Genomic DNA, 12,908 nt, shown 5'->3' with positions numbered 1-12,908 from the left:
CTTTTCAGGGATGCCATGTAAGCACTTCTAATTTTTTGAAGGAGGATGGATCTTCATCATCCATCTTTTGCCATGGCACAGGCTTTATCATACTCCCATTAAAGTCACTTTGACTTTTGCCTTTGACTTCAACTGGAGAAGGATCAGGGTAACAATATGCACTTAGGGGGCCAAATGCTCAGCCTAGCGCCCTGTCTAACCAGCTGGGCTGGGTCCTGGAGAGAAGTTTCTGGGCTGGGTGTGGAATCCTTCCCATCATCAACAGATTGTGAGCTGCTGAGGCAAAGTTCCATGGAGATTACTACAGCTCAGTGACTGAAATACTGCTGAATATACTTCTGTTTCCTCACGGGAATGCTCTGCCTCCCCATCAATGTCCTGTTCCCAGTCCTTTCACACCAGAACCCCATTACAGCTTTTGAGGAGGAGGCAGGATTTGCCCCCTAAGGATTGATATTTTGCACTTTCCCAGTTTTGGAACTAGTTTGAAAGTCTTTTTTTGTCGTCGTCGTTTTACTGTAATGGTTTATGAATATTTAATGAAGTGCCTTCCTGCACTAAGTCTTTCCAACAATAGAAACCATGATTACCCCGCAATGTTATGCTACATCCTTAACCGTGCAAGGTCATTCTATTTTTTTCTTCCTTAATGTCCTTGCTCCCAAAGGGAAAATGCATTAAAAGCAAGGCTAGAACATCTCCCTGCCAGCAGCAACAAGATCTGGAAAACTGTGTGTTAATTATCATAATTGGTATTCACCATTCTGAACAGCACTGTCTGGTAAGCAAACTTTGGCTGAAAACCATTGTTATTGTTTATTATTTCAAATCCCCCAAAACTGGAATCCACAAACTACCACTTCAGCCATCATGACCATTATAAGGGACATAATAAGTATTATTATGACGACAAGAGAATAGGACATTAGTGAAGCTTATGGTGTGTTTATCAAATGCTCAAAAGACACTAAATAATTATTTACAAAGTTGTAGCAAAATATATTTGACTGAATTAAAAAGAAAGGGAAAGAGACAATATACATAGTAATATTTGAGACCTGGTGTATACAGCATATGTTCGAGCAAAGGATCACAAAAAACACTTTACAGACTTCACTTCACCAGCTAATGTGCTGGAAACACAGATGATAGCTATTCTGAATCAGCAACCTTCACTCTAGCTTTTGTTAGGGGGAATAAGAAACGGTTTCGTGTCAACCCGACCAAGACACGGCTTTTCATCTTTGCCATCGAGAAGCCAAGAGGAAATTAAACATCAGCTGGGATGAAACCCTAGTGGCGACATTGGCCTGGACACTTTCCTTCAAAGTCCATGTAGAGAAGACGAAAGGGAAAGTTATCATCCATAACAACAACCTCTGAAAGTTGGTTACCTCAAAGTGGGGAGCCAATCCAGCTACTTTGCCAACCACTGCTATTGCCTTGTGCTACTCCATAGTACAGTATGCCTGTCCAGTGTAGGAATGATCTGTCCATTCTAAGAAATTAGACCCTGTTTTAAATGACAGTTGTCATGGAATAATAGGATGTCTAAAGCCAACACCAAAGGACAGCCTGTACTTACTGGCTGTCATTGAACCACCTGATATCAGGAGGAAGGTAGCAAGCCAAAGGGAAAGATCACAGCAGATGGAAGATCCAAGGCATCCATTATATTGTCACACAGGAATAATCAAATGACTTAAATTGTGAAAGAATTTTATAACCAATGTTGTGCCTTTGGATACGACAGCTGGCAAGCACGATGAGGTTATGGAATGAAAGACTATGCATTGTAGGATGCACTGAAATAGATCTGGAACCCCAAGAGGATCTTTCCAGAGAGGCCAGTACAGACTGGTCAACGAGGTGCTGCCTGAACTGCTTGCACAGGCAAACTAGCAGATCAAAGACTAATATGATCAAATGGGGTGCACTCTAATGACAGGAATATATGCAAGATGCAGACCATGGAGCACCTGCTCATTTGCCAATTCTTTGGGGAGACCTGTATGAAGACCTCAATGAAGCAATATAAAGAGCCATTGCTTGTGCACACTTCTGTGACAAGGACTCGAGAAGAAGAAGAAAGGGAAAAGTGAAGAGTACCTGAACCAGATGAAATTAAACCAGGAGGAAATTTGATAGGTATCATGAGTTGGAAGTAGGTCAGTTTACTGGAGCTACTCTTCATAAAAAAGGAGCCATACCTTTAATGCACATTGTGTGATCATCCAAAAGTCCTTCCTTCAGCAATGGAGGTTCTGTCTAGACTTGTATTCAATCTGCATTTGCTGCACTGGTTCTAAACAGTCTTATACTGTTTAAGGCTAACTTGATCTAAACAAAGTTGACCCTATCTCCTCTGCTTAGCCAAACTATATATGAAGTAAGTTAGCACGAACTGGTTAAAAATGAGCATCATATTCACAGTTATGAGACAGGTGCTTAGCTGTTGAATTGGTGCTCTGTATCACCCAGGCAACACAAAAGCAACTAGAGTGTATTGATGAATCTGGACCCATATTTTAGGACCTTATTCAAAGTCCATGGAGGTCACTGAAAAGATTTCCATTGACTTCACTGGGCTTTGGATCAGGCCTTTGAACCAGTTCAGCAAACAAGTTTCAGCCAAAGCATGGATGAGGCTACAGTATGAGCTTAGCAACCTGTGGGGAGGGTTGTTTTAATATTGTTTTAATATTGACTCAGAGGTACAAATGTTCTTCCCTATTTCCTGCTGCATCTCAGTTTTGGGGGGGAATCTGGCTAGACTGAAACCCCTCAAATCTTGTAAGGTCTGACAAACCCTCAGCTGGAACTGATGTGGAAAGTGAGAGGTTAAGAGGTAACCTTAATTTATTGAATACTGAATTGTGATCCATGATGAAAGCCTATTGTTTCTTTCATCTATCACAAAGAAAAAGAAACAAATCCACTACTGTGGTAAAATGAATCTTAACAGTATTTGAGAGAGAGACAGGATTCTCATTTATGGGTTTTACATTTCATTGTCTTGGTACATCTGTTCAGCAGAGTGTAAATTGCATTTTGTATGATGATTTCTTAGATTCACAAATAAAATACAAACTCCAAAAGATTTAAGAATTTGGAGAGGCTTTAATGCATCTCATGTGATTGCCCATTATGCTGTAATTCTGGGTATGCTAGCAGGGTCTTTGTTCCCTTATTCCAATGTCTTTGTTCCTTTCTTCGCATATCTTTGCTCATTAAAAGTGGACAGTACTAATAGTGTGCGATTTGTGGGAAGTGGGCGGGGGGGACGAAGGGGGAAGACATCCTTTGGAAAGTGACTAGGAATGGAAGATAAATACTTTGGAATTTACCACACATGATTTCCTTGTTTCAATCTTTGTTTGTTTTATATATCTGATGCTTGTGGGATTGCATGTAAAATTACATGTCACTGGATTCAGATGATAGCTATGTACAATCCTATTTATGGACAACTAACCTCTTTTGGTTGTGGTCTAATATTATTTCATCTAAGGTCAAGTTCACAGAATGATCTGGAGTTTCTTCATTGGAGCATAATCTTTCTATTTTTTTTTTATTTGGCCTACATGCATACATTAGTTCCAGCTTTTGGAATTATTTAGAAACTGGAGTTTACAACAACAAATCCATAAAATCTTCATATGCCGAACAATTTGATTCTTAACACATTATACTGAAGAGTTTAAAATCAGTTGAAAGTAAACTAAAATATCTTTTCCCCATTCTTCTACCAATCATGGGTGTGAACTAAGGTTCACAGTAATAGCAATATGCAAGTCTGATGCTATCGACACCACAAACTCAGCCAGACAATTAAGTATTGCAGTTGGCAAAATTACTTACATTTTGCAGCTGGACTCGGCTTTGTGCCATGGTTTCTGATTTTGCCATCATGCTGGAAGCATTAAGGCTATAGGTTTTCCCATTCTCTGTCTCTTTCAGCTGTTCCTGAATTTGTTTAGTTTGTTTCCTGCAGGCAGAAATACAGTTCGTATAGAAATGCACTTGTTTTCTCCATTACAATAACTATGATACTCTTATAGCCATTCTCCCTCACCCCTAGCCCCCGCCTCATCTTGTCTTTCATCAGTGATTCTAAGAACTTTAGGTAATTAAATACAGATAGCTCCTAGTGGATTAACAAACATGTCAATCTGGTAGCTAATCTACCAGTGTCTCCATATATTTCAATGCAGCAAACATTATCCAATGAATTTTAAAGCAGGGAAGAAAACGGATCCTGATTTTAAATGTATATAAATGTATAAAAGTATATTATAATACTGCATTATAATATTAAACTAGATACTGGTATTGTAGTATTTTTGTAAAAAAATAGACATCCACTGTGCATTCAACATAGCTCACAAATAGCTTTGAAAGACTGAAGAACATGTTTTCATTTGTAGCAGAGATTTTTGGCCAAGGAACCACTGCTACTGCCGATTTATTATGAAAACTGTCATAGGATCTTTGACTTTTACCTGAAAAGCATTATAGATTTGATCCTGGTTTCATGGCTTTAACAGTCCAGTTTTCCCCATACACCCAGGAAAAGCACTGGGTATGAGCCCAACTGGCAACAAGACAAACTCTTGGGCGGGACTTAAACTTACAACCCTATGTGCTAGAGATGCAGGACGCTACTAGCTGAGCCATAATGACAAGCAATGTTCAGCATACAATTACAGATTTTATTACTGAATTTCTACATCTAGTGCCATACTGTACCATCAATCTGAGTCCTAAAAGTCAGTACATCACTGAGGATGGAATGCAATAATCTGCATTTTAAATATTTCTTTTATCTTTCGAATGCAGACAGCCCAGCTGGGCAATGATTATTAGCTGGACACATTTGGCCTTTTATCTCTGTGACTGTTCATTCAGTCTTGATAAGCTACAGAGTGACTCCATCAGACTTTAAATTACCCATAAAAACTAATTACATTTCTTTTTTTGCTGCAGAAAATAGTATACACAGCTGCAGGCAGCATTCTATGGGTGGCCTTACAACACCTACATTGAGACAGCTATGCCGGCATAGGCCCCTTGTGCAGATGCAGTTGACACCAACAGAAGGAGTTTTTTTCTGCCAGTGTAGGAACACCACCTCCCCCAACAACGTTAGCAACATCAACAGAAGCTCTCTTCCATCAACAGAGCTGCGTCTACACTGGGGTTTTGTCAGCACAGCTGTGTTAGTCAGGGGTGTGTTTTTCCACATCCCTGACAGTCGTGGCTAAGTTGACATAATGGTTAAGTGTAGACCAAGCCTGTCTAAGAGCAAGAACCGTCCTTCACACCAGCAATAGCTTTGTGACAGCAGCTGACTGTAACCCCAAATTTGGAAGAAGCTAAGTATTTTCAGTAAGGTGCTGAACTGAAATAGAAAACCCAGAGGGGAGGAAATACGATTTTCTTCCCTGTTTGTGTTGAAATATGACGTTTCAATGAAAAACTCCATCACATTTTGAAAATGTTCCACAAATCTACTACTCAGTGCCCTCTGATGCCAACATTTTACATTAAAGGTCCAGCTTTAAATAGTGTACAAAGGGTTAAAAATTTATTAACAGACACTATAAACATTTTACAAATGTGAGTAGTATGTGTGGTAGGTAAGTTAAGCTCATTAGTAGAAGAGGTTATAAACCTGGATTTCCCATACCGTGAGAATTTTTGAGACTTTGACATTTTTACCATCCCAAATGGGATGAAAAGTTGAAATCTCAATTTTTTTTACAAACTGAAAATCTGAAAAAAATTCAGACCGGATCGATCATAATGTTTTGATCAATTCTAAATGTTTCATTTCTATTTTGACCTTTTTCATTTGTTTTTCTTTTACTTCATTTCCCAAACAAAAAGTTGTATTGAACCAAAAAAATGGAAATTTTTAATTCTGATAACATCAAAATGGGATGGTCCAATGATTTTGAATTTTTTTTCAAAAAAATTTCAAAACAGAATTTTCATGAAAACCAACCCTTTCCTACAAATGATTTGGATTTTGATGAATCAACATATTCCAATGGACAAACATTTCAATTTCTTACAAGCCAGGGTCAGAAGCCACCTACTCGCTTGTTGGACTCTATAACCATCAATAACCATTTATTAAAACATTAATATGATTTGTTAACTTTTTATAAACTATTTATAAATATATTCATATATTTATAGTCATATAAAATGTGACCTAAATAATGATAGCCAAACCACTTACCAAAAGTAGCACAATATGATTAAACGTTTGGATAAAAATATATAATTGTAATAATAATAAACAAAAATAATAAAATTTTCATTTTTATATTTACAGAGAGAGAAAGAGAGAAAGAAAGAAAATCTGGTGCTTTCTTTCTGTATGGCCATGTTTCATCACTCTCAGTTATCTAAACACACAGGGATATTCAGCTAAGCTCTTGTAACATTTAACATTTGGAATAAACTTAATTGGGAGTCTAAAGCTTATTCACCAATCAAAAATTCTCTACTATTTGACATTTTCATCCTATTTTATGGATATGGAACCTAGAGTTAATTATGGGTTTGTGTATATTAAATTCCAGTAACAAGTTGTAAGATGTACTAGAAACTATAAAAGCCAGAAACAGCTGGCCTTGGTTGGTTACTACTTCAAAGTCATTAGATAATTAAAATATTTATTTTGAAGTTTTTATTTGCAAAACAAATGGGTCTTCTTTCTATTTTTCAGATGTTCTGCTAATAGATGGTATAAACTGCCGTTATTTCTGCCCTTCAGTAAGAAATGATCATTCGAATCATCAGTGTCCTTACAAATCAAAATGATACAGAACAGTCCAGGTTCTGTTTGCAGTAGTCTCCCTCTATGTTTAACCCTTAAAATACTTCTTTGATAACCCCCAAATGAAGACTTGGAAGGACAGATTGGCAAATGAGAGTCCTTTAATTCCTCTGGCAATGTATTTTAAAGATTTTGTTTTGTTTTTAAATATCTATATTGAAAATACATGGAGAAATATCATATGAAGCCAGCAGCAGGAACTGTGTAATAGTCAGGTTAAGTAACTCTAGATTTTATTCAAGGAAATATTATTTTTTCTAACACTATCAGAGATTCTCTGAGACATAAGAGGTGAGGTAGTATCTTTTATAAGACCTACTTCTATTGGTAAAAGAGACAAGCTATTGAGCTTCACAGAGCTCTTCTTCAGGTCAGATCAGAAATTCTCTAACTTTTAGGGACATTTTAATTTTTTGGACATGCCATATTTAAATCTAAATATTACCCTACATACAATGATATATGGTCCTAGGGCTCTGAATGTGTGGGGAGGGCAAAACAAGGGAGCGCCTCTGCTGTGACTGGGAACGGCCCTTTCAGAGGAGGGGGTCCCTTGGGTTACCACTAATGGAGGTGAAGCTGACAGTGTGACTTCAACAGAGCCAGGCGAACAGGGAGTAAGAACAGATCCACAGGAAGTGAAGAATCAGGGTGTTGGCTGCTTCCATGTATATGTCCCTGTGGCTAGAGTGAATCCTCCAGGATATGCTGGTTTTGGAGGAAGGAGTCAAATCCACAGTGCTTCCAGCCATCAAGGGAAGGGTTTGGACAACACTCTGCAAGGACTCCAAAACATACAGGGCTCCATCCAGCTTCTCCAACTCTGACCAGGTCTTTGGGGAATTAGGGATGGCACTCTGGCTGGTGGGCTTGGTTTGTTTGTGTGGTGTATAAGGCCTCTGGGAAATGAGACTGTAGATAGACACACCATTTACATAGGATTTACAACAACAAATTCCATGTAAGGTATATAAGGGCCCCACTGGAGCAACTTGCTCTGGACACCAACGAAGAATTAAGTTCATTCACCTGCAATCAGCAGTAACAGTACTATTCCATCTTCCCAATTCTCTCCAAAGTTCAGATCCCAGATCCTGGCACAGACACCTGTTCCTTCCCCATCCCAGCTTTGCCCTTCCCAATCCCCTGAATCATGATTCAGATTCGCAAGTCTGTGGACAAATTGTAGCAACCACAGCTCCCACACATAAGTCACCATCCCCGCTCTTCCCCATGAACTGTAATGGATTGGAGTGCTGTCTGATCTAGATTCCCACCATCCTTCCACAGTGCTGCAAAGGGGCACACACACAGTTAACTAACTGTTCATGTGTTTTGTTTTGTTTTTTGAGGAGCGAGGCATGTTTCTTTCATTGTTCCCATTGGCTGTATGTATGTCCTTCCAACTCAGCATTTAATTCCTCTTTCTCTCAGCATCCATTCCATGATCGAGCTGAATTCTCAATCCCACCTTGGAGAGATGGCAATTCCTTGCAGATCTGAAATACGAGCTAAACCTTGCTTTCTATGGCAAGGCTACATGCACTCACAATTTTCACGAGGAAGAAGTTCCATATGAAAAGAGGAGCTGGGAGAGAAAAATTCCATTTCTTCTCCCACTATATCCATCTGACCAACACTACATTCAGACTTTGGGTTCAAGGCGTACTTTGGAAAAATTAAGGCAGTAAATCAGAGTGAATGGGCTTCGATGAAATTTGAACCAACCTCAGCCTTCACCTGAAACTCAAACCAAAACTTTCTTGAGGTTTGAAAAACCTTTATTAATCTTTACTATTATTATTTTTTCTATTTTCATACAATGCTCGTGCACTTCCTGATTTCATCTGAAAACAGAAATGACAAAACATCATAAAGGAGGCAGTTTTGATGAGATTTTGCAAACACAAGAGGTTTGGATAAGCATCCAGGTACATGCTCTGAGGTGGTTACAACTTAAATTAGACACACAACAAACAATATTAAAAGATGATGGTCGAGAGGGGAGGAGAGAAAAAAATTAAACAATGGAAAAGAGAATACAGCTGTTTGGAAAGCATTTTATTAGCAGGGATGGACATTGTATAGGCTGCTTTTATATATTTTCTTTCTTGTTACTATGTTATTTAGTTAGATGAACTGTTCACAAACTATTGTCCACAGAATGCTCATGATCTATCGACACTTGTTGGTGGGCTGCGAAGATGTAGCTGTATATGTCTGCTAATTATGCTCCTTGTTTCCAGCTGACAGAAACAGAAGGGGAGTGAAGGGAGGGGAGATGAAATGAAGCACAAAAGGAGGCAGTATAATTAACCTTTTTTTTTCTCCAAAAGGACAAAACATTTATTGCCCTATAATATTGCACTGGATTTACATTGGTATAACTGAAATCAGAATACGGCTATAAACATCTTAATACTGAAAATTCAAGGAAGAGAGCATTTCCTGCTACTTCAAGGGAGACAAAGTCTGTCCTTTGCTGATATCGGAAAAAAGAACATGTAGCACTTGTAAAGCCTAATTTTGTGTGTAGACCCGGGGACAGGGCCTTCTGAGATCACCATGGAGAAACTTGCTGTTCTAGACTCTCTTTAGAGACATTACCAGTTTATAACATGCTGGAAAGCCATGGAATAAGACAGACTAGACAACAAACATGCTAGATGAAGGCTCTTACTTTGTTTTGAAGTAGAATGCAGCACAGAGCATGCCCACTATGACTATGCCAAAGACGATACAGGAAATAGACAGCACCTGCCGTTGGTACACCTCTTCACTCTCTGTGGACAGTAAAATTGAGAATTATGATAGCATCAAAAACAATATTTGTGAAAAAAATGGTTGTCAATATTTTATTATTTTAACAAATAACAAACAAATCTCAGAGATTTGGGAGTTTGTTCAGCTAAGCACTCAACAGTTTTGATGCTCCTCTGAATCTGTGGTCTAGAAAACAGTTAAGAAAATTTACAGTAACGTGGCCTCTCATGAGATTTCTTGCTAATGGTTCTCAAAGACACCGCAAAACATAGAATTAGAAAGACCAAGGACATTTAATTTTATCTGCAGCGTAAGTAGTAATTTCCAGTCTTGTAGGAATCATTCTGAATATCTCAGTGGTTAAAGAACCTGGGCCTAAAGACATAGCCAGGACTGAGCAAAACTTGTTAAGTTTCACAAGGCTCACTAGAATTCAAGCATTTTTCTAAACGAAAAATGAAGTTAGTTTTCTGTTTTGACTAAGTGGTACTACTATCTCTTGCTCCCCATGTCATGCCCTGGATTCCAAGCTTACAAACAACATAAAACACTGAGTGATTTACAGTGCTATTTTTAAAAAAAAAATCAATAGAGTTGGATGAAATCCAAAGACTGCTATGCTACATTGCACAGGGCATTACTTCCATGGAAGCTTCTTAAAGTAATACTTGATAAACTTTATCATTTTCTAATTTATTTGAAAGCAGAAACTGCATTGAAATAAACAAACTAGCAAAACAAGAAAAAAAAAACCAACACACATCCATGAGTGCAAACATCAGCTGGTTAATATACAACTGGAGCTCCACATATTGAGGTTGATCCTTAAAAGTTAAGGCTTCCCCTCTCCTGGCTTTCCTCCTCCAGGCTGGCAAGGTGTCAAATAGCTTGGTTCATATCATTCTCCCTTAACATACTGCAAGAGAAGATAAGGGCACAAGCCTACAGGAAAATATGCAGATACAGAAATATCTAAATGCTAAAATAAGTTTTCTGATGCATATTGGGGAGAATTTTTTCCTTTACAGAGAACGTGACTTTTGGTAAATGAAACACTTCAATAACTGTTTTGATAACGTTTTCAATACACCGTGTCTCTTTTAAAATCTGCAAAATAGAAACAAGTGTGATATTCTGATTTTTTTCAAGAAGATTTTTTTTTAATTTTCTGACCAGCTTATCTCCATAGACACATTTAATAATGTCAGCGTTTAATGGAAGTTACTTATATTTTGCCTTGGAAGAATAAGTTCCTCTGTCATTTTATACCTCTGGTTGAAATTGTAAGTATTATGGATGCTCAGTAAGGCATACTACAAGCAACGTGTGATCCATAGACAAACCCTGCTTTTCTTTCTGGGATTAGAGTCGTTCAGTGCAGACTAACAGCAGTGTGAGTTACTAATAACGGTCTCAATCATGCTACCCTTACATGTGTTGAGTAAGGTGTACTAAACCATGCAAGGAGTATCAGAATCGGGAGAATGGGAGTTTAAAAAACATAAAAGTGATTCTCTTTCGAGACAGTACATACCTAAAAGTAAAACCCTAGATCCATGACTTGTACATAATATCAGCTTAGTGATATATTATGTAGAATTGACAGAGCATTGCTAACTATTGAGGACTGCACACAGACAGCATTCCTCACAGTATAGATTGCTAGTTATGCAGCGGTCAGAATTTTAACACTTCCCCTCCTTGGCAACTCTATTGTACTATTACTAACCACCTTAAATCTTAAACATGGCCATCTATTACTTTAAAGGTCTTTGCCTGGGTCCTTTTCCTCCTGGAAATAATATATTGTAATTAGGGCTATCAAGCGATTACAAAAATTAATCAGGATTAATCATGCTGTTAAACAATAATTGAATACCATTTATCTAAATATTTTTGGCTCTTTCAACATTTTCAAATATATTCATTTCAATTACAACACACAGTACAAAGTGTATAGTGATCACTTTATATTTATTTTTATTACAAGTATTTGCACTATAAAAACAAAAGAAATAGTATTTTTCAATTTACCTAATACAAGTATTATCATGAAAGTTGAACTTACAAATGTAGAATTATATGCAAAAAAAACCTGCATTCAAAAATAAAACAATGTAAAACTTTAGCATGTACAAGTCCACTCAGTCCTACTTCTTGTTCAGCCAATCGTTCAGACAAACAAGATTCATATGTCCCTTGCTGCTTCAATCACCATTCCAGAAGACATGTGCCCATGCTGATGATGGGTTCTGCTCGATGACGATCCAAAGTAGTGCGGACCAAAGCATGTTCATTTTCATCATCTGAGTCAAATGCCATCAGCAGAAGGTTGATTTTCTTTTTCAGTGGTTCAGGTTCTGTAGTTTCCACTTTGGAGTGTTGTTCTCTTAAGACATCTGAAAACATGCTCCACACCCCATCCTGATCAGATTTTGGAAGGTTCTTCAGATTCTTAAATCTCGGTCTGAGTGCTGTAGCTAGCTTTAGGAATCTCATATTCGTACCTTCTTTGCGTTTTGTGAAATCTGCAGTGAAAGTGTTCTTAAAATGAACACCATGTGCTGGGTCATCATCCGAGACTGCTGTAACATTAAATATATGGCAGAATTTGGGTAAAATAGAGCAGGAGACATACAACTCTCCCCAGCAGTTCAGTCACAAAATTGGTTAACACTGTTTTTTTAATGAGCGCCATCAGCATGGAAGCATGTCCTCAGGCATGGTGGCCAAAGCATGAAGGAGCATCCGAATGTTTACCATATCTGGCACATAAATACCTTACAATGCCAGCTACAAAAGTGCCATGCGAATGTCTGTTCTCACTATCAGGTGACATTGTAAAGAAAAAGCGAGCAGCATTCTCCTGTAAATGTAAGCAAACTTGTTTGTCTTAGGTGAACAAGAAGTAGGACTGAATGGACTTGTAGGCGCTAAAGTTTTACATTGTTTTGTTTTTGAGTGCAGTTATGTAACAAAAAATCTATATTTGTTAGTTGCAATTTCATGATAAAGAGATTGCACTATAGTACTTGTATGAGGTGAAGTGAAAAATACTATTTCTTTGATTTGTCATTTTTACAGTACAAATTTTTGTAATATAAAAGAATATAAAGTGAGCATTGCACACTTTGTATTCCGTGTTGTAAGTGAAATCAATATATTTGAAAATGTAGAAAAATATCCACAAAATTAATAAATTTCAATTGGTATTCTATTGTTTAGCAGTGCCATCAATTGCAATTAATTTTTTGAGTTAATCGCATGACTTAACTGCAATTAATCAACAGCCCTA

General features: G+C 37.7%; 1 protein-coding gene across 4 annotated transcripts in view; it reads right to left on the bottom strand.

Moving 5' to 3' along the window:
- NRG3 (neuregulin 3) overlaps nt 1-12,908 on the bottom strand; it is an 877,122-nt gene that overhangs the window by 33,822 nt on the left and 830,392 nt on the right. For all 4 annotated transcript variants that reach the window (XM_074958727.1, XM_074958725.1, XM_074958726.1 and 1 more), the window contains exons 5-6: nt 9,531-9,633; nt 3,862-3,988 (exon numbers count right to left, since the gene is read on the bottom strand). In XM_074958727.1, coding sequence (XP_074814828.1) covers nt 3,862-3,988; nt 9,531-9,633 — 230 coding nt within the window. The remainder of the gene's footprint in view (nt 1-3,861; nt 3,989-9,530; nt 9,634-12,908) is intronic.

This window comes from Natator depressus, chromosome 7 (assembly GCF_965152275.1).
Source record: "Natator depressus isolate rNatDep1 chromosome 7, rNatDep2.hap1, whole genome shotgun sequence".
In the NCBI taxonomy this organism is placed as follows: domain Eukaryota; kingdom Metazoa; phylum Chordata; order Testudines; family Cheloniidae; genus Natator; species Natator depressus.
This window is presented reverse-complemented; position numbering and strand designations above follow the sequence as displayed.